At 39.1% G+C, this 27,738-nt stretch overlaps 1 protein-coding gene across 5 annotated transcripts in view; it reads left to right on the top strand.

The window, feature by feature from the left end:
• The window catches only part of LOC127367160 (CUB and sushi domain-containing protein 3-like), a 214,042-nt gene that overhangs the window by 164,488 nt on the left and 21,816 nt on the right, over positions 1–27,738 (top strand). For all 5 annotated transcript variants that reach the window (XM_051406777.1, XM_051406776.1, XM_051406774.1 and 2 more), the window contains 8 exons: positions 601–774; positions 1,511–1,684; positions 4,361–4,546; positions 5,871–6,044; positions 11,149–11,331; positions 13,902–14,078; positions 19,614–19,796; positions 25,323–25,496. In XM_051406777.1, the coding sequence (XP_051262737.1) occupies positions 601–774; positions 1,511–1,684; positions 4,361–4,546; positions 5,871–6,044; positions 11,149–11,331; positions 13,902–14,078; positions 19,614–19,796; positions 25,323–25,496 (1,425 nt within the window). The remainder of the gene's footprint in view (positions 1–600; positions 775–1,510; positions 1,685–4,360; positions 4,547–5,870; positions 6,045–11,148; positions 11,332–13,901; positions 14,079–19,613; positions 19,797–25,322; positions 25,497–27,738) is intronic.

The raw sequence follows: 27,738 nt of genomic DNA, 5'->3' as shown, positions 1-27,738 counted from the left end.
GATGAGAAAAGCTGAGTTATCACCACAAGTGAAGCTGAAGCCAGTATGAATTTAGAAATAATAATTTAGAGATAATGAGCTGAAAAATGCTTTCCAAATCCAATATGTTTCATGAATACACTAATTTTGTTTGCCAGTATTATAATTCCAAGACCTTTTAAATCACCAGTTTCCTCATTTTATTTTATAATACAGTTGTCAAAATGCAAAGTTATTCAAACGTGATAACACAATCAAAATTGTGTTTCTACCCTGCAACTGTCGTCCATTAGTTCAGTGGGCGCCACTGCAGACTATTATTCTCAAACACAAGAAACTTGAACTAAAGTATTGCACTACGTGAATGATTGACTGAGATAATGCATTGTGATTTGTAATGCAAAAACTGGCCCTCTACATTGGCTACAACTGAAGATTATTCCAACAGGAGAGGGTTATAAATACCATACACTGCAAGTATTACAGGATGTGCTGTCCTTGTCACGGTCAAGTTTCCGCTAAAGAAATTCACAATCTTGTTGAGAAATGGGTATAAACATTAAGCAGAAGGAAATAATAAAACATGTTTACAGTACTGTAGGGTATTTTTCTCTCCTACAGCTGGTCACTGTGGTGTTCCAGAGCAGATCGTTAATGGGCAGGTGATCGGGGAAAACTTTGGCTATAGAGACACAGTGGTTTACCAGTGCAACCCTGGATTCAGGCTCATTGGCTCCTCAGTACGGATCTGCCAGCAGGACCACAGCTGGTCCGGACAGCTCCCAGTTTGTATCTGTAAGTACTTTAACTCAATTTCTCACTGCCTGATTGACTGCAAGAGGGATTGTGTGTGTGTGTGTGTGTGTGGGGGGGGGGTGTTGAGGTTGCATTTATGTGACAAAGAAAACCCCCTTGTTTATTTCAGAACTCCATAGACATTACTGTTCAGATGGAAAAGAGCCGGTGGAGAGTTGTGTTTATTTTCAGTCCTGGATTTTAATTTGATAAGGAAGCCTTCAATAGCTAAATGAAACATTTGATTTGATTGCATTCTTAAAATGAATCAATAAATAAAAATGTTTTTAGCATTCTTTAAACTTTAAATCACTGTTATGCAATTCCCAAGGCTCCCTGCTCCTTTAGTTTGAGAAGCGCACAAGTCAATAGTCGATGCATATCCTCATAATGCGATTCTCAATCTGATCTTCACCTACTGATGCAATATGCTGAGTACCCTTTGCCAATCAATTATGTCATGATTCCTTATCCCCCCCGTCTTCTGAGGTTAATTATATGATAATGATATTCCTATGATAGGTGTCACTGTACGTCACCTATTGATCATTGTTATTGAATTTTCACTCTCTCCCTTATTCTCTCTGTCTCTCTCTTTCCACAAACTCTCTATCTTTCTCACCCCCCCTCCCCTTAAACTTTTCTTTGTATCCCTTTGTTGCTGCTGTTTGTTCTCCATCCTCCTCTTTACCTCCTCCTTTCTGACACTTACCTGTGTGATGTGTGTCAACTTCAGCTGTCACATGTGGCCACCCTGGTAGTCCTATCTATGGCCGCACCACAGGCGATGGCTTTAACTACAATGACGTGGTGCGCTTCTCCTGCAACAAAGGCTACACCCTGGAAGGACCCTCCACAGCCCAGTGCCAAGCCAACCGCCAGTGGAGCCAGCAGCCACCAACATGCAGAGGTAAGGTCTAGCTACAGGGCTCCTGCAGAATGGATAAATGATTGGCAGCTAGGCTGAATTATCAGAAGGATGCAGATGCAATGTGACAGTTGAACTAAAAAGCTGCTTGTCTCTGCCAGCATGTTTGGCTAAGGCTCAGACCACAAACATTGCCTAAGGAGGCAAGACAGTTAAGAATGAAAAGCAAGAATTTGGAAACAGAAGATGCATCATATTTATATGCATTAACCATCTGCAATGAGGATTTCTGAAGAGGGAAGAGGCCTCTTAGTATATCACTACAACTGTAGTGTTTGGATGTTTGGTTACAGAAGCCACCTCTATCTAACTCTGCTGCCTTGAATCAGGCTACCCATCAGAAGGGCAGGTAGCTGCAGAAGTAGAAGTAGGATCCAGCCAAAGTGTTGGAACAGACAGAAATGGCTTTTTGCAGGTTGTGATGGTTCAGGAATCAGAAGCTAGGATGACCACAAGTATTCAGCAGCCAGCAGATGTATCATGATCATTCAGAAATCAGCAGCCAGTGACCGCCAACATGCACAGGCATAAACACAGAAGCAGAATGGATAGAGATAGTGTTCACATATCTATTGATTTGAAAGGGAAAAATCAGTAATCTGTTTTACCTTCTCTGGGAAGAGCATTAGGTAACAACATCTGGAGCCCTGGCCTTAGAGCGAAAGTGGGGAAACAGCAATAATAAGCTTGCAGCATAATGTATGGAAAGGGGAGAGTAAATGAGGATTTGTTTCAACAGTTATACTGCCAGAGAGGCTTACTGCAGGGAGAGATTACTTTTTAAGGCAAGAAAGCTCAGAGTGCATTTACTCAAAAGACATCTTACTGGGAGTGTCGGGTGGTGGCTGTGTCTTAGTTGTGTCCAATTTTAGTTTGCTCAGGTTAGGCTCATTAGTGGTGTATTTACAATCGCCAGCCACCATTTACATTATGGTGCCCAAAGTAAAATGGAAACAGACAATAGATGTACTGTGTGGTATGATATAACCTTGGAAATATTTGGGTAGAAAAAAAGAAAGTTTTTTCTATTTTTGCCTTGAAAATGCTTCAAGCTTTAGACAGATATTCATTGCAGTGTGTTGTAATATGGTAAATGTAGGTAAACATGATCTTAAATGGCTTAAAATGTCTATAAAACATGGTAACTGATCCGGAAGCAATCGTTAAAACATTACATTAAAGAAATTAATTTGATCGATATCCAGTTGGTCTTTAATTTGTCTGATACCCCTGGATCTAGTCAGCCCATGCTAGATTTGCCAGACTTTGCCCTCTTGGCATGAATTTTGTTGGCATTCAGATGTGAAGAGACACAGTTTTCATTACTGTGAATAGCACCATAGAGACAGACCTGGTAAAAGATCAAAAGAATAAAATCATATTAAACTGTCATGACTCCCTTTGTCAAAATATGTCTGTTTGTTCCCACTAAAGTTTGTTCACATCAAGCCAGCTTTTTTGCATATTTACATTATTGATTAAATTTGATGTTGCTCTGAACTTAATTTCACCCGTATCTACTTTCAGCTGTTTAAACCACCTTGTCAGCAGTGTGGATTGGAGACTTCAACTGCTCCTAAAATGGATGCTTGTGAATTTGTGACAATAGATGTGCCTTTGGTTCTGTTGTTTTGAGGAGGAAGCATTAGGTGTTATTATTATTGACAATGCTTAAATATAGCCTGGACTCACTTGTCTCCCTGTTTGTAGAATAAACAGAAAAGGCCGCTGATCAGGTCATATTAACAGTTCTATTATTAACTCACAAGTGAACATGCTGACAGATAGCATTTATGCAAATGAGGTTCTAACCAAAGAAAAAAGACTGCAAAGCTTCCAGGAAAGAAAAGTCAGATCCTCAGTGGTGATACTGGGTTGAGTTAATCAGGCAGAATGCCACATAACTATTATTTGTTGTCTCGTTTTTTACATGCCATGTTGGGGTAAAATTACTCATGACAGAATACAACTTGATGTAGTTAACTTGATACATACAGTATACATGATTATAGTAGATGTAATTCAGGCAAAGGCAATTACAAAAACCTATTGCACATAAATAAACAAAATATTATGACAGTATAATGTACTGTTAAGAATCACTGTAAATTATGTTTTATCCCCTGCAGTGCAGTGGTGCGATATGCACTGTGAATATTTAGTGCCATGGCAACCTTATGGTCAGAGATTATACAGTATTTATAAGATGGGTTTGGAAACGCTTCCAAGAAGTAACTGTTCACTTTGGCTCAAGTAAACATTACTATCCTGTTCTGCACATAAATAATGAATTGACATTATTACTAAAAAACACAAAGAACTCATGTCTTTGTAATCATTAACTAACATAAAGAGCATATAGACAAGGTAGTGAATCCACAAATAGACACTATTAGACTGCACTCAGGGCAACAGAAATACTGGGTCAGGGGCAAGCGCTTTTTCAACCTTTAGTTCAACAAGTAATCATGTGTGCAGCTCCGACCGTAATTTGCCTGGAATATCATTGGAAACGTCATGAAATATCCTTGTAGCTATAAAAATTAATTGGACTGCTGTCAGTATTATACTGTCTGAATTCTCCCATTATGACTGAACTAACTGAATAATTCATTGTAACATAACTGTGCTTTTTTTCCCTTTTTCTTTTTCAACCAGTGGTTAACTGCACTGATCCAGGTATCCCTGCCAATTCTATCCGAGAGAGTAAGATTGAGCACGGTAACTTCACTTTTGGCAGCGTGGTCTTTTACGACTGTAACCCGGGATATTACCTGTTTGGCTCATCCGTGCTCACCTGCCAGCCGGTGGGCCATTGGGACAAACCTCTACCAGAATGCATCGGTACAGTGTTTACTTTTAATATTACGTGGACAGTCAACTGGCAAATCATTTAATAATTTATAAGCATAATCATTATTATTTATGTTTATCTTTCTGTCTCCTGTCCACTTTTCAGTGCATCTGGCTATCTATGTAATGTGTGCATGTTGTGCAAAAGTTAATTATTAATTAATACATTAAGAGATGCAAGGAATTAAGAGAGATGTTTCACTTTCAATTGAGTGTCCACAACCTTGTTTGTGTCCTCATTTGCTTCTAGAGTTTAGGTCTCTAAATGTTGTGACTGAGAGCATCTGTGTAATGTTCGATGCCCCAGTGGCTTATGGTTATGTTGTACTGTGCCTAATTGAGAAATGGGGAAACTGTCATAGGAGCAGTTGTTCAGGCTATAGCTAATGTTCCCTCTAAACCAAGTGCTCAAATTATAATAACAACCATCTATGAACTGTAGGGGTTATCTGAGGTTGTAATGTTGCTCTCAAACACCTGGCTCACCGTGCAGTCTACTTTTCTGTGAGGCTGCCAACAGTAATGACCTATTTGTAGTGAAATTATCTAAAGTAAACCCCTACATTTTGCACAGAGGCTCAGAAAGCACTTAATTTCATGGTAGAGAGATGACGCACAGCATTCATTTTATCAAACAGAATAGTAATTAAAGAGATACACAGGAGTGTCTGTCTCAAATGTTTATTCACGGCTCCAGGCATCACTGACTATTTGTTAAGAACTTAGCTTTACAAAGTTACAAAAACTTAGTTTGTATTATGAGACTAAGCTGATTAAATGACAGCTCCCCCAAACATATATTGAGGTCAAAAGAATAATAAAGTAGCAGAGAAAGTGATGAGTCCCAAATTTCCTTAAAACAATCAAGTGAGCATTTGATTAAGTGTATAAACAATAGTACAACTAAATGTCTTTTATGAAAAAATATTATGACAATAAAGTAATCCTCAGCAATCCAGGCAAAGTAATCTCATCAAATGGTTCTCTTTCAACACAACAGTATTAACAGTAGAAAACAGTGTGGCATCTCATCAGCACCAGTAGCAATGTGAGTGGTGCTTTTATCAAGTGTGTTGAGGCCTGCCACAGGTCTTTTTCACAGAAAGCATTTTGACATGTCACAGTATGACACGCACAGGTGTAAATAATACAATTATTGATGGCTGAATGCCATTTAGCTGCTTCTGTTTCAGGGTATTGTGCATGCTGGCTCACTATCACACTCACAGTACACTTGAATGGAACAGAGCCAATGTCTGCTGTGAAAAAGGCCTATTTATAACCTTATTTCCTCTCCTCACTCTCTGTCATGCAGAGGTGGACTGCGGCCACCCAGGTACACCTCCCAACGGAGTGATGAGCGGGGAGAAGTTTACCTTTGGCTCCACGGTGCGCTATTCCTGCTCTGGGGACCGCCAGCTCATAGGAGACTCATCACTCACCTGTCAACTGAACGGACACTGGAGTGGTCCACTGCCCCACTGCTCAGGTACACGAGCACACACAAATATAATCATGCACATACACAAGTATGCCTGCAAACACCCACCCAATGAAACACAAGTCTCCCTCTTCTATTCTCTCTCTTATGATATCAGTATCATGTGGGGCTAGTAGTTGTTTGATTTGTGGAGTATTCTTTCATTTAATTAATAGAAAGAGTTGTGTTTAAAGGTTCAGTTCACCCCAATAACAAAATGACATATTTTCACAATTACGTCTTGTGACAGGCACACATATCGTTTTAGTTTTATTTGAAATAGGCTTTGAAATATCCATGTCTGAGATTACTGCCATCACCCGAGCACCATAGCATTTAATGGAATTCCGTGTTCAAAGCATTATAAAACGATGGCCCTAATACTAATATATATCTCTCTCTCTCACTCACTCTCTCACTCACTCACTCACTCACTCACTCACACACACACACACACACACACACACACACACACACACACACACACACACACACACACACACACACACAGTCAACAGTTTTCACAAGGACTATTTCTTTGGTAGGGAACTCCAATGAAAACTGTTCATAATTAATAATGTCTGTGGATTATACAGACTCATCAGGACACAGATTTGGGAGAGAAAAGTTGGTGTTGAATTGTTTAGATGTAATTTCTCAATGCTGTAAGCTCCATTGTATAGAGTGCCACAGTGGTGAAGTACTTAGGAGTACTGGCATTAATTGGATGATCACAATAGTTATCAGCCCACTGAGCCAATTCACTACCCTCAAACTAGAGCTCTGTGGAGCTCTTACAGGATTTTTAATGGTACGTACATGCCAAAATATTTGCCCATTATTGTCCTTACATTCCCCATCTTCTCAAAGCAGTTCACCATTTCATGTTTTACAAGAGACACTCTTGTGGTATGTCTGATGTATCAGTAATAAATAACAATAAACCTAAACAATAACCCTTTGATTCAGTGACAGGTAGTTATGACTTCATGCCTCAGCCAAAGAATGTGTGGAAGCAAATGTTGCTTCCTGCGTAAAACAATCAATCGAGTGAGAAATATCACCCCTGACATAACCTAAATGCAAAGTTTTAACGGAACTTTTTGTGTCCAATACATTTAGTTGCAGACTCTTCTGTTGACATTTTCTGAAAACCTGAAAAAAGTGTGTCTTACAGTGTATGTCTGCACAACTACAATCTTCCACCCTTAATCCCCTCTGTGCTCTTCCCTCCCATCACACTTAAGCATTCCTGACCATTTAAGTGGATTCTCTTTACTGAATGTTCACTTGGTTTGTTCAACTCACTGACCCAGAAGTAAGGTTTGTAAGCAGACTTGTATGACAGTGTTTTTTTCTTCTTCTTTAAATGGGAGTGCAAACTCTCTACTCACTTTCAATATTTTGTATTTACTCAGACAGTTGGAAAGTTGCGAGGTAGTAGAGAAGTTAAATTCCTAGGATAGTAAGGAGATACACATGATTGCAGAGGCCCAACTCTATCTCCCAGACAAAGTTTCCATTAATTTATTTGTTCTTAGTTTCGCAAAATGGAGGAATCGACACAGAGGTGTGGTGGATTATTTCTCTTTGTTTGTGCCTGCATAATTATCTGCTGTGTACAGCCTAATAGCAGTTTTTAGCCCTGAAATTATAGCCATAGAGTCTAATAAAGCATGTAATTGTAATGCTATGGTCCAAAAATGAGTGTTGCAAAGTATTTTTCTTCTTTTATCACCTAGTCTTTAAAAGCAATTTGCCATTTATTGTTGAGATGATTTGATCAGCACCCTGCTGTTGTGACAAACGAGCCTCTTGGAAAGTGATGATTTGCAATTTTGTATTATATTTCATACCATCACTCACTCTGATCTGGGTATCACCAACATGAGCTTTGTCTGTTTTTCTGAAGAAATCCAGCTAACAAATGCTGCTTTAATCTGGGCAAAAAAACCAATTTAATAAATACATTTGAAAAACTAGATTCAGTGCATTTAATTTAACTTGTCCAAAACCTTATCAACATCAACACAACACTTAAAAAATACAGGTGAAGCCAACATGAATCAATTCCCAAGTATTTAAATTGTCAAAGAGCAATTGCTGTTTAGAGAGTAAACCCCTGTGGAGGAATTTGTGCATCAGAATAAGTCCTGAGTCAGTGACCAGAGGATTTAATCATAATAAATGACGCTGTGACTGAGAAAAAGGATGTTGAGTGCTGAGGTGAGCTATAGCGGAGAATTTTAATTACATGTAATAAGATCACAGTACTGCAAATTCAGTTTGTTTTTGTAGTCATACAGCAGCATGCCTATAACATATGCTAATGACAAAATGTATGGTTTTGGTCTTTTTTAAACACTATAAAGGGAATAGAGGCAGTTTTGTTTTGATGACCGATAAGTAATGTATGAGCATACAACTTGCAGGTGTGGTAGTACAGAAATGACATAGTATAGACTTTTAGTGACATCTAGCACTGAGATAATATTGATATTGATGTTGGTTATAGATGATGGTAATGAGTATAAATGCATTGTCCTCACATTGTCACACAGGATTATACTGCATCAGTGCTTCTAATTAACTATGAAATCAGCCACTTATAATGGAAAGAAGACACCTTTGTAGATAATTTGTTCATCACTAAGAGGCTGGATGAATTCAGACCCATGGCAGTAAACATCTGTTACAGCTGGAGCAGAAATTAGAACCACAACACAGCTGGAGCTCAGTTGTTGCTTACAAGAGCTAAAGTTGCGATGCAGCAAATGCCTGGAGAGTTTTAAATTAGCGAGAGTGTACATTTTAGCACCTAGTTTTCACACGCACATTAGCAAAAACTTCAGATGGGATGTAATTAGTACTGCAGTGTTAGCAAGATAGATGAGCTATCTGGAAAGTGTTAATGTATATTTAAATATTTGTATTTATTTATTTTTTTATTCCCTGTATCATGTCCCTTCACTAAGTCTAAGCCTTTCTTAAATTCGTCTGCAATGATTTTAAAGCTTATTTGCAGAAAAGTTGCTCCATTGTCTATATAAACCTTTATCTGCAGGACTACAAAGTTGCACATTTAAATTCTCAGAGTGTTCATCGCATATAGCAACCATATAATTTTGGCTATGAATTCCTCAGAAGTCCAGCCCATCATCAGGAACAGTTCTCATCCATGCATCCATCCATGCATCCATCCTTCCTGTCATCAGTCCTCTTTTGTTAATTAGTAAGAGAGGGCTTAAAACTGCTTGCCAAGCCATTCCCTTTTTGTCCTCATCTGTTGCATGGCTGAGTTGAAGGCCTTATTATTTCCTCACAAAGGAAGCCTGGTGAACGGACATTAACTCAGATTCAAACCAAATCCACCACCATCCCAATTAGCGAGATTATAGTTGTCACAGTGCATGCCAAGCCGGGCTGCCTCACCTAACCGAAGGAGACTAATGAAGTACCGACAGCTGCTGTGAGACATGCACGCTATATATATATATATATATATATATATATATATATATATATGCGTATGTGCGTATATATGTGTATGTGTGTGTGTGTGTGTGTGTGTGTGTGTGTGTATATATATATATATATATATATATATATATGTGTGTATATACACAAGTGGGCATGAACACATACAGGCAACAAGTAAGTATGCATACTAAACGTGCACTTGCAAAGACAAGTGTATTTAAGTATATGCACAGACTGGCAGGGACACACATTAACACTTACATGCATCAAGTGCACTCTTTTATAGTCACAAACACATATGCAGTACAATGGTAGGCAAAAGCACACACATATGCACACACACTCATTGCTAACCACAACCACACACAAACAAATCATCGCCAGCTGTGAGCCCTTGACCTGACAAATCCAGTTTGTGCACATGTGAGCAGTGGGATGTGTGTAGAAGTTATGAGCTTGGTGTTTGTGCAGTAAGGCTTTGTCAACAAGTCCAGTATTACTGCAGTTGTTTGCTCCTCTGTAGACAGAGAGCACCAGCCAACATGCAGGGAATGATGCACAGGGTGTATGCACAGCTCAAGGAACAGGATCTCAGAGCCAATAAAGTACAGATCCTTCACAAAGACATGTAAAAGAACAAAAAACACGTACTGAACTCTACAGGCAACCACAGTGACACGTAATATACACACAGCAACCTCTCCGTCTGTCTATCTATATCTCTCTCTCTCTCTCTGGGATACTCTGTCTTCTGATGTCAAACATCTTTCTCTGTTCTTTACTCTGTTGGTTTCATTTCTGTGAGAGAATGGAAGCAGCACGGCAGCAGAGGAAGTGCTGGTTGGTGTTATATGTGTTATGTGCGTTTCCCTTTGCTCTGAGGATGTCCTAGTACAAAACCAAAAACCACCCCACCCCCTAGGACTCCATCCTGAATCACACACCACACCACTTTCCTTGCTGTTCATCAAAACATAAAATGTTCAGTTCTGTTCATGGCACTGCCTAGACTCCATACTTCATCTCTCTCTCACTTCCAATGACTGAGATGGAAAACGTCCTGTTTTTTTCACCACCGGAGACAGCTCTAATGGGGACTCGGGAATAGAATTAACAAGAGATAGAGCATCTTTATATGTGACTTAATTCACTGATGTGCAAGACAGAGGGTGCAAGACACTGAAAGGTACTGTATGTTCCTCCACAGAACAAATGGTGAGAGATAATTCAGGAAAATGAAAATGCATTTGGCTTCAGAGGTCAAACCATTCATCATTTCTCATAACCACAGCTGGTTGCCTTTTAATGCTGGCCTCGCTGTTTTTATGGACAGAAAGCTCTTGGTGTCAAAGCAGTGAAAGGTATTGGTCCTCCAGGTTGTTGGCGTGGTGACAACTGCTCATTGGTGCATTGTGTGTTTTATAGCTGCTTCCTGGAGGACTCAAAAGATGTACAGTTTGAGTCCAGGTCCTTTCTGTAGTGTCCCTCTGCTTGACAGGAACACTGTGTTATAATTCACTGCCATACCAACTTATAAAGGCCCATCTGTGAACACACACATAGACAGTTAGAGTGGATGGCATCTTCAGGTTCTTGTTTTCATTGCTCCTTGTCTGGTTATCTCACATTGCAGGCGACTCAGCGGACACCTGTGGGGATCCTGGCACACCTGCTCATGCCAGCAGGGAAGCAGGAAACTTCAAAGTGCGCAGCAAGGTGCGCTTCACCTGCGCAGTGGGACATACACTGTATGGCTCGGCAGAGAGAATCTGCTTCCCCAACGGGACCTGGTCAGGCAGACAGCCATTCTGCAAACGTAAGGGAAATCTTTAAAATGTCTCTGATGTAGGAGAGGAATACCAAAGCTAGTACTGAAGGCTTGGTCAGATTCATAGTCTTGTTAACGTATTCTGTGAGCAGATATTCCCCATTTTAATCCTAATTGGGAAATCATTTCAGACTGGGTTTTATTTAGGCGAAGTTCTTGTTTCCAAAATAAAAACAGTTTTACTGTCTTTTGTGGGTCTTCCCAAAATAACGTAGGTTATCAAACAAAGTATTGTTTCGGTATGGTACCGAAACTATAACCAGCCCTAGTTTACACACACAACATTGTATTCAACACAAGGGCTACATGACAGCATGAATGTGTGTGTATAGATAGGTGCTCATGTGCATCCGCACCTACAAACACAAATGATTGCAAAAGCTCACAAACACTGTACTGCACCAGATGGATAAGTATCTCTCCGCTGCAGTCTGGTATTTTCTGCCAGCACATGGTGCTGCGACTAGCTTCCAGATTGCAACCAAAAAATTCATTAATTCTAGACACCTAAAGCCAAGTTCCTTTTGGATTGTGATAAATGAATCATTGTGGATTTTGAAGATATTAGTTCACAGAACGCCAGCTCTACATCTTGCATAAATTACCCCTAGGGGTCAACCGGATATTGAGGCAAATGTTTGACTGCTCCTGCTCTTCTCTACTTACTGTCCGCCAGCTTGGCACAGTGCCAGTGTCATTTTTAATATGATAGGCCAATGCAAAGACCCTCTGAACTACTCTCTGTATATCTGCCTTTCATTTCATATCTCTTGTTTTTCCCTTTTTTTGTGTCTCTCTTCTCTCTCCCTCTATCCTTCATTTCCCCTGATGTCAGCCTTTTTCTCTCTCTTCTCTCCTGATTTCTCTCTGTCTTAATCTTGTTCTCTGGCTGTGTCTCTGTTCCTGTCCACTCCTCCATCTGTCCTTCCTCTGTCTCCCTCTTTGGCTCTCTATTGCTCAGCCTTACGCTCCCTCTCCTTATTTTACCCCACATCTCTCTTCCACTACCTTTTTATCTCTCCATCTCCCCACTGAACTCGTGATTTAAAGATTGTTTTAGCCACCTCAGGAGGGAGGGGGCAGGAATCCACTGGAGCCTGAATGAGTTTCAGTGCTGTCTGTCTGTGATCTAAAGCCCTGTCTACTGTTAAAGCCCATCCATCCGTTATCCACAACCTTTTACAGTCTCTGGAAAACAGTCAGTGTGGATACTCTGCTTAATATCCATCTCACAATACCATCAAGGTCTGTTTTGTGTTACTGTCATCATGTCTGTCTTGAATTATTGGGAGGGGAAGCCAAAGAGGCTACCATACTTTATTTTTGGCAAGTGTGTGCGTGTGCATATTCTCGTGTTGGCGCCTACTGTGTTTGTGTATGTGCCTGAGTGATGCATTTGCACCTCAATGAGCTTGTTTGTGTGTATGTGTGTATGTGTGTATGTGTGTGTGTGTGTGTGTGTGTGTGTGTGTGTGTGTGTGTGTGTGTGTGTGTGTGTGTGTGTGTGTGTGTGTGTGTGTGGTAATCGAGAAATCATCACGGCACCTACAGCACGTCTGTCTCCTACAAGAATCACTATTTCAAATTTTCCAGGCAATTAGGTGATTGAAAGAGCAAATCAGTTTTGTAATAAGACATGATTTGGAGCAGAAGAAAAACACATGAAACACACTCTGTCCTTTCCGCTCATCACAGATAATTTTTTGTTGGCATTTTCTGGAGATACTGTAAAGGATGATTTAGTGTAAAAATCTGTTCAGTCAATTTTTTCCATCTCGGGAACTGCACATCTAAAGTAACACAATGCATTAAATTCCTCTCCTGTTTTAGTTCAGTTTGTGCTTTAAATTGTAAGGATTGATATGGCCTGGAAAGTTATTCCAAATGTAATAACTAAAAGTTCTGTTATTGCGAAAACTGAACCCTGAGTCCTTAGACCACAGCTGCAAATTTTAACATTACTCCCACAAGCATCCTCTTGCTTTTAGACAGCACTAAATGTCATCACGGTGGTTGTACTGTGGGACTTGACAATACACAAACTGCACTTTATTTACTGATGACACATCAATAGTGTGATGGGGATGTGTGTACCACTGCACCAGCTCTGCTCATTAGCCTCTCTTAATAAAGCTGTGAAGCCGTAAAGATTAGCGGTTATTTACTGGTTTGTTTCACAGCTTCTTTAAAAAAGAAAAATAATGCTTCCTTGTGATCCCTGATGTTCCCTGACACAAGCCAAGGATTTCTATCTGTCCTTTTCAGACTGTTCCGCCTGAGTGGTAATTAGACCAAGTCAAGAGATAACAAATATTCATTAGATCAAAAACAAAACAGCAATTATTATTTATGAATAAATATGACTAGCCATACAATATGGAAGGAATATATTTTTCAAAGCCCTTTAATCACCTTGAGACCTTCAGAAGTCATCTTGCAGCCACCTTGGGGGCTCCAAACCCATGGTGATTGTGAATCACTGATATGGAAAATAAAAAATCCATTACTATTATACTCCTCTGACCTTCACCTCCTCTCTTTTCTCCCCTATATTGCAGCGGTACAGTGTAGTAACCCAGCTACACCTGCTCATGGCCGTATTTCCCGTGTGGATGGCACAACTTTCTCTCACTCCATCGTGTATTCTTGTATGGAGGGATATTTCCTCACTGGCTCTCCCACACGGCAGTGTCTGGCAAATGGCACGTGGTCTGGAACAGCGCCAAACTGCACAAGTGAGTTTTATATACACAGAAACATGAAGGGATATTCTAGTCTCTTGGTCTTGTGGAATACACTTAAAAGGCCACTCTGCTGCACATGTTTTGTGTTATGAAATGGAATAAGAGTGAAGCATTGTCTACTACTGTCAAATAAAATTGTGAAATGATTAGTGTCAATGGGATATGCTCAGGCATAGTCCCAATTATACCAGTGCTGTGAACAGAGAAACGCAACACAGTACAAACCAATGTTTCTTGGTTGACCACATTTAGCTCAGTGACACCAACATGGGCTGTTACCATCCATACTTGATGTAAATTAACTTAGTGGTATCCCGGTAGTGAGCCATTGCTGGCCACTTACACTCGGCCAGGCGTGTCAGTCGCAATGTTGTACTGTTGGTACAGTAGACTGAATCAGCCACTATTCTTGTGTTTTGTGTGATTCTGTATGAACATAGAATTTATACTGAAAAGCAGAACCCCTCTGGAGAGAAGGAAGACAGACAGGACTGAAGATGATTTGTGCTCCCTACTTTTGCCAAAAGGAGGCGCTCTGCGTGATCCACAGTGGTGCTAAAATAGGGTATAAGATTTCAAATAGCACATAAATCTCTTTGAGCCTCTCACTGCAAAGCATCAAAACTGTCAGGCAGTTTTTTATTGTCTGGATCTCAGCAAATGAGCCTTGCAGTAATTAAGAAGTATGCCAATCTATATTCAATTTGCACCAGGATGACTATCAAACAAAATTACACATTGTTCTTCTCTCTGAAAATCACCATATTCTCTCTTCTTCATTCTTTTTGCTTGTTATTGAATCACAGGAAAAGATAAATGGTATGGGCATAATTTTCAATTTTGGAATGAAATGAGTCTCTAGAGAGATATACACAGGGAGGGGGGGAGAAAAAGATTGGAAATTGGATTGAATAATAATGATCAAACATGCAGAAAGGCAGAATAGCTTTCTTCCCACTTTTTCCCACTTTGAAGCCTGCTCATCACCAAACTTATTATTGTTATCTTTCTGTATGCTGTCACTTCACATAAAATTTTAGTGGTCAGTTCAGGGACATCAACACTTAAGATTCCAAGATTAGCTCAGTGTGCCTTCATTAAGGAGGCAATCATTTTCACGGTTCATGGGTAATCGATCATGTAGGTGACCAGATCAAAGTCACACAACATTTTCAAGGGGAGAGAGAGAAAAGTTTATTTTTTTCTTAAGGCTTCTGATGGTTGATAACTGAAATTTATAGAGCATGTTAAAGAATTAGTGGATCAGTAGAAGTGAACTAGAAAAGAGACTTACTCAGTGAACTGTGAAGTAAAGTCATAAAGCACTTTATAAAATAAACAGTAAACACTTATTATTCAGGAAGACTATTGCCCTGTAACATGCTGTGATCCTGTTGATTTATATCAACTGCTTTTAGTATTCTCCTCTCCTCCATTCCTTTCCTTTCTCCCCTAGTCTAAACACCAAGGTGTTTAAAATATGGATTCTCCTTGTGGATGTTTGCTTGGAGGACAGAGTTAAATAAAGATACCAGAGCAAAATGCCAGTGCATTTAGAAGTTGAAGAGGTTACAGTCAGATGTCTTCACTCATTTTATTTGTAACATCATTTAAACAAACAAAGCAGTATCCTCAATCACAGTGCCATCATACATGCATAGAAAATAATTAAATTCAAAATCTGACTAAAACTGAAATAAGCCTGTCTGAAAAAAAAAACTCTTGACACACCTGAAATATATAAACATGGTTCAAAATGATGTTACAGTAAGGGATAAAGATAAATCTGATCACTGACCAACTGCATTTAAATGCAGGTTTTACTGGCAGCAGGTTATTGCAGTGCATGTAAACTCTTCTGATCTGCTGCCTTAACCTTATTTCTCCCAGTAACCCAGTTTTCTTGGGAGCAAGTAAATGTTACTGAATGAAAAAGCGAGTGAGTTAAGTTAAGTTATTGAAGTCAACTGCCTGCAGCTTTTCGGCATTGTGCTGACTGACTGTGTTTTTCACTGCTACAGATAGACAGGCTCATGTAAACATTTACATTTATGTAGACACATAATTTTTCTGTCTCTCTCTTCTAGTAAGACTACTTTTCCACTTCCTCACTAAATGTTTTTAGTTTCTAGTTGCTTCTGGCTTATGATCCCCTGGTTTTATTCCTCTAGCGCCACCATGAGGTAGTCTTAAGTGAAATATTTTTGGTGTTTGGTGGATTTCCATGAAATTTAGTTCACACTTTATTGTCTCCATCAGGAATAATTGTAAAAACTTTGGTGACCCCCTGACTTTTCTTTTTTTCTGATACTTTGATTTATAAACAGATACAAAACGAATTAGATGGCCATCAACCTCAGCTTTACTTTGTGCATTAGCTAATGTTAGCATGCTAACATTCTAAACTAAGAAGGTTAGAATGGTAAATGTTCTTCTAAACATTTTATTATTACTATTGTCATTATGAGCATGTCAGCATGCCAACATTATTATCTAGTTCTAACCACTCCTGTGCCTTAGTAGGGCCTCTTAGCATGGGTATAGTTTCTTGGTCTTGTTAAATTATATATCTACTGTATATATATCTAGATAGATAGATAGATAGATAGATAGATGATAGATGTGATAGATAGATAGATAGATAGATAGATAGATAGATATAGATATATACTACATGTGTCAAAACCAATTTTGGTGAATAGATTTGACCAACACTTTTCCAGATTGAAACATTTCACATAAAGAAATGTGTCCACACACCAGGAACAATAGCAGCCAATAACAACAGTGGTGAACAATATCGTAAATTACAAAAACGTAAATTTAGAGACATTGAGAGATACTGCCACACGTTTTTTTAGCACTGATGGGGTCTTTGTTTGGAACTAAATGATGTCCTCTTTTTTTTTTTTTTTTTTTTTACCTCAGAGTTTTGTCATCTCTCCTATCATCTTTGAATAACTGTGTTAACCCATATCCTTCTGGTTTTCTTTGTGTTTCTCTGTGCGACGTATAGCAGTAACAGCTCATCGATATACATTTTTGTATTAAGCTGCCGACACAGCCGGAGTGTGCGGTGCCTGTTTGCAGCAACTATTTACATAACGTTTTTGTTCATCAGTGTGGATGCTTACATCATTATTGTTATAGTTATTGTTCTTGGTGCCCTTTAATGTTGAGGCCATTCTACATGCATGTAAAAAAAAACCTGCACTGAAAACATTATTGGTCATTTGTTTATACAGCTTAACATGATTTATGTTTACATTCATTAGCAAACCAAGACTCAATCATATGTTCTCATATTGCTACGGAAAGTCTAAGGTGGGAGCTCAGGCTGGGATGAGAGATGTACAGTGTTTACATAGACAGGTTATTGTTGAGATTTTCAGCAAATTACAATCTGCAAGAAAAATGTTCTTGTGCAATCTGACCCAAAAAAGGAGTTCATCACCCACAAGACACGTAAAGAAAGGGCCTGACAGGTTAGTTTATTTATTACACGAACAATTTCCATAAAAGGAAGGCAGTAGTGTATTTGTACACAAACATCAAATACATCAGTGCCAACTGCACTGCCATTCAGTCATCTGACATAGATTACAGGGTGCAGGAACCTCTGCGGAGGATGTAATATGGAATTCTTCCAGGTGAACTGAAAACACACAACAAATAGCCATACACCCTGTGTCATCCATCAGACAAACATCAGACTGTACAGTTAACCTTTCATTTCTTCATATTTTCTGCAGGTTGCTGTCTTACCTGCCAGTGTTGTAGTTTTGATACCTACATCTAGGAATACATTAATTAAAGTACTGACATCAACTAAAAACCTCAGTTGGTGGCAAAGTGAAGACTTAATTTATGCTCTGTGCTCCCAACTAGCAGATCTCTGATGTATCCTGTTAGCATACAAAGTTAGTCTCACCCAGTGATGATAAATATGTCCAAGTGTTGGAGTCCTTGGCAGCAACTGAAAATAAACAAACAGAAATTAATTTAAGGGAGGAGGCGTTAGCAGAGACAGCCATATGCATCAAACTGGCTTCTTACATTAAGGTGAACATGTCAAGAAAGATTTTTTAATAAGTAAGCACAAATTAGGGTTGGAAGATAAAACAAGGGTTATGAAAAAGCAATCAAATAACAACTGGCAACTTACAATTTCATCAGAGATAGCAATAGGTTAAGACCTGACAATGTAGTAGGCCAACACTCAGCCATCTGTTTAGTTTGGAGAAATCATGCCATGTGAAGAAGCCAAAGAAAGGCATATGAAAAGAAGAGACAGCACAAAAATACTGGAGGAGGGAAGCTCCCCAACTTTATTATTGTTATCCCATTAAGTTAGATAAATATGCACCAATATCTCAAAAACCACAGTGGTGCATTTTAGAAAGGGATTATATATATAAAGTGTAGCTATTAATACTAGGGTTTCTATAGCAATACAGGTGTCCCTCACACAACAGATGATGCTTTGAGTGCTTAACTATTATGGCTACAGCTATATCAACAACATAGTCAAAATTTCTTGTTTTCACACAACTGATCATCATCAATAGATGCCTTGAAACTCATAGTTTAGTTGTTGTTTTTTTGCCCAACATGCCTAATGGGCAGGCAGATACTGTATGTGTGTTACATAGGCCGTTTCTAATTTGAAAAAAATTTGTCCTGGAAGCACAATATTGCCATTATGCACAATGATCCATGGTGGTTACCTTGATTAAATTATACACAACCAACGAAAGGTTAGTAATAGTAATCATAAAAACCTTTGTTCTTCATCCATTTTTTTGCATAGAAGTTGTTTGAGTTAGGATTAAACACACTGCATGGTGCATTAACAATGTAACACTACTTACACCTACTGAGAACTCTTTGAACCATATAAGTAAAAGTCAAGAGTAAGGCAATTAAGAGTTATTGACGACAAACTTACAATGTTGAGTTTCTTGCAGGTTTAACTTCATTCTGTTGTACAAAATGCTTTTGTTCAGTAAATGATCACTGTAATAAGTATGAACTGCTGCTGAAGGATTGTGAGTCTAGGTGTGGTTGCACTCTGTGATTTTTTTTAATGCTCTATTTGGTGACATTTTCAGCATGCACAGCTTTATTTGGCACAGCTGCGAATACCTGTGATATATGATTGAGAGGATGATTATTAGTCATCACCCACCCTTTTTGTCTATACTGTAGCATTTGAACAAATAACAAGTTCATGGTTATGTCCTGATGGTGCAAGTGAAAAACAAATGCAAGATTAGGAAACCACCAACAACTTAACTTAAGAGACCTAAGGGGGGAAACAAATCTCACCACCCTTTCTTCAGAAAGTGTTAGTTACATCAGACACTGTATTGATGAGTTTGTTTATTATATAATGTAATATATATATATATATATATATATATATAATATACTGTGTAGTATGTTTCACAATGCAATTTAGTATGTTGTAATAACTATTCAACAACCCCATTTACTATGATTTCTAATGCAACATTGTTATGACAGTGATCACCTGTGGCGACCCTGGTATTCCAGCGAATGGACTTAGATTTGGTGACGACATCACGGTGGGCCAGAATGTGACGTTCATGTGCCAACCAGGGTATGTCATGATAGGAGGGGACAGCACTGTCACAAGGACCTGCACCAACAATGGCACCTGGAGTGGCGCCATGCCAGCATGCCAAGGTAAGTACCGCCCACAAATGCACACACTTGCATCGCACACGTGCAGCAGTAGACCGTCAACCTTGATAACCATCAGACTGCTGTAACAACCTTGGCATCCTAGCACACTGTCACGTACAATATAAAGTATATCCTTACACCCTGAGATCTAATGAGATTAGCAAACAAGGTGACACAGAACTTCCTATGTGGTCAGATAGTGTCATATTCAGGGTTCTGATAACGAAAGTGCCATCAATGTATATGAGACAGACACACACACACACACAGACACACACTCACATTCAGGTGTATTAACACACACCCACATAAGCACTACATGCAAATTGAAATTTTGTCCAAAGCATCAAGTCTCAACGTAAGAGACAGCATTGCTCAGCTGGCTTAAAAAAAATAATAAATAAATAAAATAAATAAATAAATAATTTATAATACACTTTAAAGCCCTTGATCTAGGACACAGTGATTTCACCCACACCTGCATCTACAGTTGCACCTGTGGTGGCGCAGAGCCAGGGCTAAAAGTTCCTCTGACACTTTATGACGGATGGCTAACAAGTCTTCTTCCTCACAACAAGGATCCCTCTAATTGTAGTTTATCACTGGCTCCCCCTCTCTAAAAGTTTGTACGCACTCTTTGCGCTAGAGTAACATCAAAGTTAGAAAATCTGCCAAGAGGACTTAGTTGCTGTACCCCCATCAGCACTACATCACTCTATGATTTATGACGCTAGAATGGAGGCATAGATTAGCACGTCTGCCATCGACACCCAAAAGTAAGTATTGCAGGGAAGATTAACTTGTGCAGCGAACAGTTCAAAAGTACACCAGGAAAGGGAAGAGCCCACAAGGCGAATGGTGGCTCATTGTTGCTAAGGAACTGTTCTCATGCTGCTGTCTCAGTAACAGAGAAGCAAGCTGGCGTTGTATTTGCCTCTTGAGAAATAGGAAAGGACGAATTAAATGTGAGAGAAAAAGAGGCAGTGTGAAATACTGACATGCACACAGACAAACATAATAACAGGTAGGAGACACATACGCCAAGTAGCAAACATTTATAGAAATTGAAACACACACAGACAAATTTTTTAAAACGGAATCAGGAAAAACATAAACAGTATTGATCTTTTTTCTTCTTATGTAATAGCTGTTTTTCTTTCTAGATACACTCAGTATATAAAATGCTGTTATAGAACCAAAAGTACCCTATGTTTTTCTCCTTTCCTTAGCTCAGCTCATAGGGAACTGTGGTTTTAAGCCACAGACTTCTTGCCATCCTCAGGCTCCCTTGGACCTTGGCTAGAAGTTTATAACATCCAAACTGACACTGATTTGTAATATTTTATGGGTCTGTTTTTTTTCATTAACGTGCCCTGTTCCATGGTATGTTAAAGCTGTTGGATGACTCGCTGGTCGCACAACTGTTACCCAAGGCAATTTTAACAGAGAGAGAGAGAGAGAGAGAGAGACACACATACACACAGAGTGTGGGTGTATTTGTGCACGCATGTATGTATAAAAGTGTGTGAAGCTCCTAACCTCCGAGCTCTAATCCTTGACAGCTACTGCAACAGCTCTAGCACTTGGCCCCAATGCCGCTATGCTTGATGGGGGTTGTGCGGAGAGGAGCAAAACCCTGGAGCTTAGCCTTCCCCATCAGAGACGCACACACAGACAAGGCCACAAGTGCATACAATCACATGGGAGCATTCAATTATACAACTGTCTCTCTCACGCATACATAGGCACAGATACTTCAATTACTGTACATTCAGCTTGTACTGACCTGTTTGCATTAGTCAGTGATCCAAAGGGTCCCTGCTCTTGCTCCCCTTGCTGCTCTCACTTTTTCCAATAGCACTTATTTCTCTCATGGAACTAAATTAATAAAATAATGTCAAGAGATAGGAGTTTGATTACTAAGTGGGGGCTCTATATTAATTTTGTGATTCCTCAGTGTGGATGGGGTATTAAGGAGTACAGATGTTTTATGCTGTATTTTCTCCCTGACGTTGCTCACTTCCTCTCCCTTGGTCTCTTTCTAAGACTATCTAGGACAAGCAATAGAAAGGCTCACTGGTAATTACGGCTTTTTTATCATCTCTCTCACTGACAGCCTACGCAGAAAGAGGTCTTAGAAAATATCTATTTTCTTTTTTTTGCATCTGAAACTGAAAACAGTTCCTCCTCCAATAAGATTGGTTGCCTCTTTCTTTTGCATGATTGGGTTTAAGTTGAAGGTGCAGCGGTTCAGTCAGATTGAGCCACTTGAAATTGTCATGATGCAGGGCATCTGTCACCTTGTCAAAGATTTGGCTGATGTGCTACAGGGACATACGCCAATATTCCAGGGAGGGAGGGGTAAAGAGAGAGAGAAGGGAGCAAGAGAAGGAAAGGGAGAGAAAGAAAATTTGAGACTAAAAGAGACAAAGAGGTTTTATGTGTGCCGACTCTGCATAATTTTGTACTGTGTGTGTGTGTGTGTGTGTGTGTGTGTGTGTGTGTGTGTGTCAATGCTAGCCAAGCCATTCTTGTGTGGTGTGCATACACACACCACAGATGACACATCTTAAGCCTTGCCCGGCAAGGATTCAGTTTGAATCCCAGGTTTGGCGTGTTCAGCTAAGAGGCACTAATGCTGCTTAGAACTACTTAGGAAAATGGGGACACTCTCGGCTTCCCATTCAGTTCTGCCTGCCACCCATGCCTTTTTTTTCATTTATTTAAAGTAATTTCTGATGCAGTGCTTATGAGATTAGTAGGCCTATTCCAATAATCAGCGTAATTTGCCTACTTGCACACGTGTGCTCTAACATTTCTCCCTCCATCTGTCTTTTTCTCTCCCTCTTTCTTTCTCTCACATAAACAAACTGTGGAGACACATACACATCCAAACACACTTCACAGCATCCAGCTTGGCATTTTAGCGAGGTATTTCAGAATGAAGTGCCTTTTTTTTTCTAAGGCTCCAGAGCAACAACATGGAAATCCCAAATTGAAGGCACTCTTTACTAATTCATTAACATCAAAGAGAAACAATTTCAAGTGAACTTGTTTCTCCTTGAGAACTTGAGAAACAAAATTACATTACCAAACAAAACATTAAAAAACAGATTGCAACATCAGTATGGTTTTGCCTTTAACTTTTATTCACTATTCATCATGGCCTAAATATCTTTCCTAAATATAGCATACATCTAAAGCATATATACTGTATACTGCTGCAACCCGTCCATATGGAAATCTTTTTGCATTCGCTGCCAATCGAGAACAAAAGATGGTTCTACCTTGGAGAGAATGTGTGAATATCCCACAGTGACTTGTTCCACATTTACTGTAATTTGTTATGTAGAAAAAGAAAATTTAACAAAACTTTATGAGGCAAGAAAGTTGTCATCAAGTGCTTATTAACACTATCATAATCAGAATTAGAAACCTACTCATTTTCAAATTTTGAATTTTCATATACTGTATAGTTGTATAATATATATAGCTAGTATAAGTGAGCTCTAAACAGCTGGCCAGAAGACTGCTTTCTAATTATAGGAAGGGAATTATAGGATTATAGGAATACCATCTAGACCTGCTCTATTTTAAAAAGTGTCCTGAGATAACCTCTGTTATGAATTGGCACTATACAAATAAAATTGAATTGAAAATTAAATTGAATCAAACTGTGTAAATAAAATAAAGGATTTTGTTTGTAAGAAAGGAAACTAATATGCAGCAGTGTGCCACTGTTCATATTCACAATTATTTTAGATGGAATTGAGATGTCAAAATGAGTTGCTTTTATTCTAATGCATCATAGTTTTTAATTTTTTGACAAAGTTTAGTCAGTTTAAGTTTTGTTCTGGTCCTCAATAATAGTGTTGTAGTTTAGTGACTATATGAAATTAATTTATCTTCAAATTAAACTATTGCTTGGTTAAAATGTGTTTTGTTTTAGGCTGACTTTTAGGCTTAAAGGTCCAGTGTGTAACATTAAGAAAGATTTATTGGAAGAAATGGAATCTAATATTCATAGGTATGTTTCATTAGTGTACAATCACCTGACAATAAGAATCGCTGTGTTTTCATTATCTTAGAATGAGCCGTTATCTACACAGGTAGCGGGTCCTCTTCCATGGAGGCCACCATGTTAAACTGCCATATTTCTATAGAATCCCAGAACCTACTAACTAAACAGTTTTGCGCCCACTGTAGTATCTCCTTTGCTCTTGGTTGAGTCAAGTGCTTACGATTAGTTGCAATCTCACCACTAGATGTCGCTAAATCTTACCCGGACCTTTAAACAAACTGACATTTTACAACTGAAAAACATGAGTTACATGAGTCAAATAACCTACAAGGCCAGAGGTTGACTAAATATAGCATATGGTTACTTAAGACTACACAGTGCTATTCAGTTATTTATTGTCCACTGATTTTCTAATAAGTTACATTAGCATAATGATTTCTGGCATGCAGTATGCCTAGTTGCTTAGATGTAGTGAGTGACTGTGCTCTAAGTAGGAATGTTGCTGATTTGGAGGTGGGGAGTGGATCTCTGGGAAGGAAAAGAAAGGTAATAGGCTTGAAGCTGATTGAGGCAGGTGGTCCAGCTAGTCCAACCTGCCTTAGGGAAGTCTTTGTCTTTCTAATTATGCCCACAAATGCAGAGGGTGTATGTGTCTCTATTCATGGTTCTGCCCAGAGCAGAGATGTCCATAGAGTCTGCCTTCACATGGCTGCATCTGTATATTTTTGTCATGTATTTGGTAAGTAAAAATGACTATGTTGTTTACTGCCAAAACACTAAACTTAAACTTGGGAGCCATGGTGTTAACATGACAGTTTAAGAAACGGGGGTTGTAAACTAAACATCTGATCTTGCAAGACAATTGCAAGGCTTGGATATAGCCTTATTTCAATTTGCACATCTTTGTTCAAGTGTTTCGGCATGCGTGAGTATGTCTAAAAGAGTTGGGGAAATCATGGGTGTAGAGGGAGGATAGTAATGGTATAAAACAACTGCTATAATTTATTCACATCCCTAAAACCCATATCCCATCTGCGTCCCTATGGGTTCATCTCCAAGTGTGTCAGAACAAACTCTGAGCTTTATTATGCATTCATTTATTACATTTGTTGAGCAGAAAGTTTATAGCTTACACAGACACAAGATGTCCCCTCATTTCTCACAGAAATTATTCAGTACACTCTAAACAGAAACAGTCGAAAAAATCCTGCACAGTCACAGTCAAAACACAGACCATTTCTCTGGGCTAAAGACCTAGTTTTCACTCAGTCGTGATCCACATTATGTAGAATGGTGAATTTGTGCCACCTCGATTGCCGTTTGATGTCTGTAAAAATAGCACTATAATTTGAAGACTCCATACACAGCACCATATCTTTCGTGTCTGTCTTGTTTTGGTCTCTGGTTCTTTTGAACCTGGTCTTGACGCAAACTTGATTGTACCAGTTTTGTGCACTGATTGTACTCCAATAAGCTTGCCTTAATTGTGACTGTATCTCCCACAGTGGTTACGTGTCCTAGACCCTCACCCATCCCCAACGGCCTCCTGGAGGGCTCAGTCCTGGAGTGGGGTATCAGCGTGAGCTACAGCTGTCTTCCTGGCTATGAGCTGTCCTTCCCTGCTGTGCTCACCTGTACAGGGAATGGGACGTGGAGCGGAGACCTGCCTCAGTGCTTGCGTGAGTCACCATTTCGTACTTTCAGGATAATTATAATGATAATTATAAAGGTCCCTTGAGGAAGTCTCTTTATGTTTAGACTGAAATGGTCTTGGTGACATTTCTGTCGCTGTCTGAAACATGGTTTCACAGTGGGCTAAGTTGGATCTTTCTCTTTGTTTCTTTTTTTTAATCAAGCACATACAATGTTGGACTCATAATTAAAATATGGCATCCTGTTGTTTTTCCTCTTACTAATCTATTGATCATAAATTCATATTAAATCATTTGGAAGTAAAAATAAAAGACGGTGCACGGTGGCTCACCTAGTAGGTCCTTACCGTAGCAGCTATGGTTTGAGTCCAACCTGTGGCTCTTTGCTGCACATCCCTCTCAATCTTTACCTGTCCTATCTAATAAAGGCATAAAAAAAAAACCCAAAAAACATTAAAGAAATTAAAATATAAGATTGTATTTGATAACCAGGGTTCCCACTGTGCATGGAATTAGTGGAAAATATGGAATACTGAAAAGTATAATAATCCAGTGAGACTACGTCATTGTTTGTGGAAGTAGTGAAATAACATTTAATTTCTCAAATAGATCTCTCAACAGGGATATCTATGCATGTTATTTTACTTGTCTCATGCCGTTTTTTCTCGGAGGCAACCCCCTTCTACCACTTGTCTTCTTGCCCCTTTAGAGGTTATCTAAAGGTAATGAAATTAATGAAAGAAATTAATAAGTCATGGAATTTAACATCAGGCCCTGCTTTTTGTGGAAGAGCTGAATTACGATACAAACAGAACAGTCTTGCAGAGATACAGAAAGGGATTATTAGTGTTGCGTGTAGTTGCAACGTTTTGTAACTTCCTAAAACCACCTTCAGTGGATACTGAATAATAATACTGAACTATTCTAAGCATGAAAAGGGCATTGTATCCTACCTGTTTATGAAGAACATAAATTCATATTTCATCATTCATAGGTGAAAAGAAACCTACAGTTTACTTTTTGTTTAAATGGAGAGTGAATTGACCTTTAGCCGTAGTGTCAAAGCTACAATGTTGAGGATGAAGATGATGATCTGAGTGGAACCACAAGTGGGTTGTCTGATGGTCTTTACTACATTAAGACCATATCAGAATAATCTTTGCAAGCATAATAATAACCCCTGGGATGCATGACTGCTCAAGAGCATCTCACTGTCATCAGAATCATTCTTGAATTATATTATGTCAGACAGAAATGAACTATCAAGAAGGGTAAAGTAGTTGTACACGTTTGTTTCTCTCTTAATGTTAGTCAGACTAAGTGGAATAAAAACAAAGGCACTAAAAAATATTCATGCACAACACTCCAAGTGCCACTGCTGTGCTGCACTAAAAGCATCACCGCTTAAACTGGTGAATGTAGGCAGCCCTTTTGTTTGACTGTTCAATTGTTGCATTTTGATTATTGCAGCCTTCTATTGCAGGTAATATCTGCTATCAGTTTGCTGCATGCGTTAATTGTGCAGACAGTAACTACACTGTATTTTTTGGAGGGAAATAAGATGGTTTGGAGTATTTTAGTAATGCACGATGGGTCATTCCAAAAACCCCTGATCCTACTTAAAAAGATCCATATTCACTTGTGTGTTCTTTTTTAATTGATGTTAATGACTGAGTTTGGTGCTTGTGGCTGTATTCAGACAAAAACGGTCCCATTTGGGTATTTAGCATCTGAGATCCAGCTGACAGACTGCTAGTGTTTGTGACCGTGCAACTTGAATCGCAGTCGTGCAGCCATTTGCTCTTCTAAATGGCCACATTGCAGTCGATTCATTCAAGTCAATGTGCACACTACTGTCTGATTTATATCCTGCTTAACTTAAATGGTAAATGGTAAATGGACCTGTAGATATATAGCGCCTTTCTAGTCTTCCGACCACTCAAAGCACTTTTACACTACGTGCCACATTCACCCTTTCACACACATTCACACAGTGATGGCAAAGTCCATTGAACAGAAACTAACATTCATACACATTCACACACCGATGCACAGCATCGGGAGCAATTTGGGGTTCAGTATCTTGCTCAAGGATACGTTGACATGTGGCACCAGGAGCCGGGGATCAAACTCACAACCTTCCGATTAAGGAACGACCCGCTCTGCCTCTGAGCCCTTTCTTGGCACAACTTAAAAGGATGGGGTTTGTCTGTTATGACCAGATATGTGTTTTAAAGTGACCAACTGCCTGTTTTATTGAGATGCACTG

Source organism: Dicentrarchus labrax, unplaced genomic scaffold (assembly GCF_905237075.1).
Source record: "Dicentrarchus labrax unplaced genomic scaffold, dlabrax2021, whole genome shotgun sequence".
NCBI classification, from domain to species: Eukaryota; Metazoa; Chordata; class Actinopteri; family Moronidae; genus Dicentrarchus; species Dicentrarchus labrax.
The sequence above is the reverse complement of the archived record's forward strand: the minus strand, read 5'-3'. Positions and strand labels throughout refer to the sequence as shown.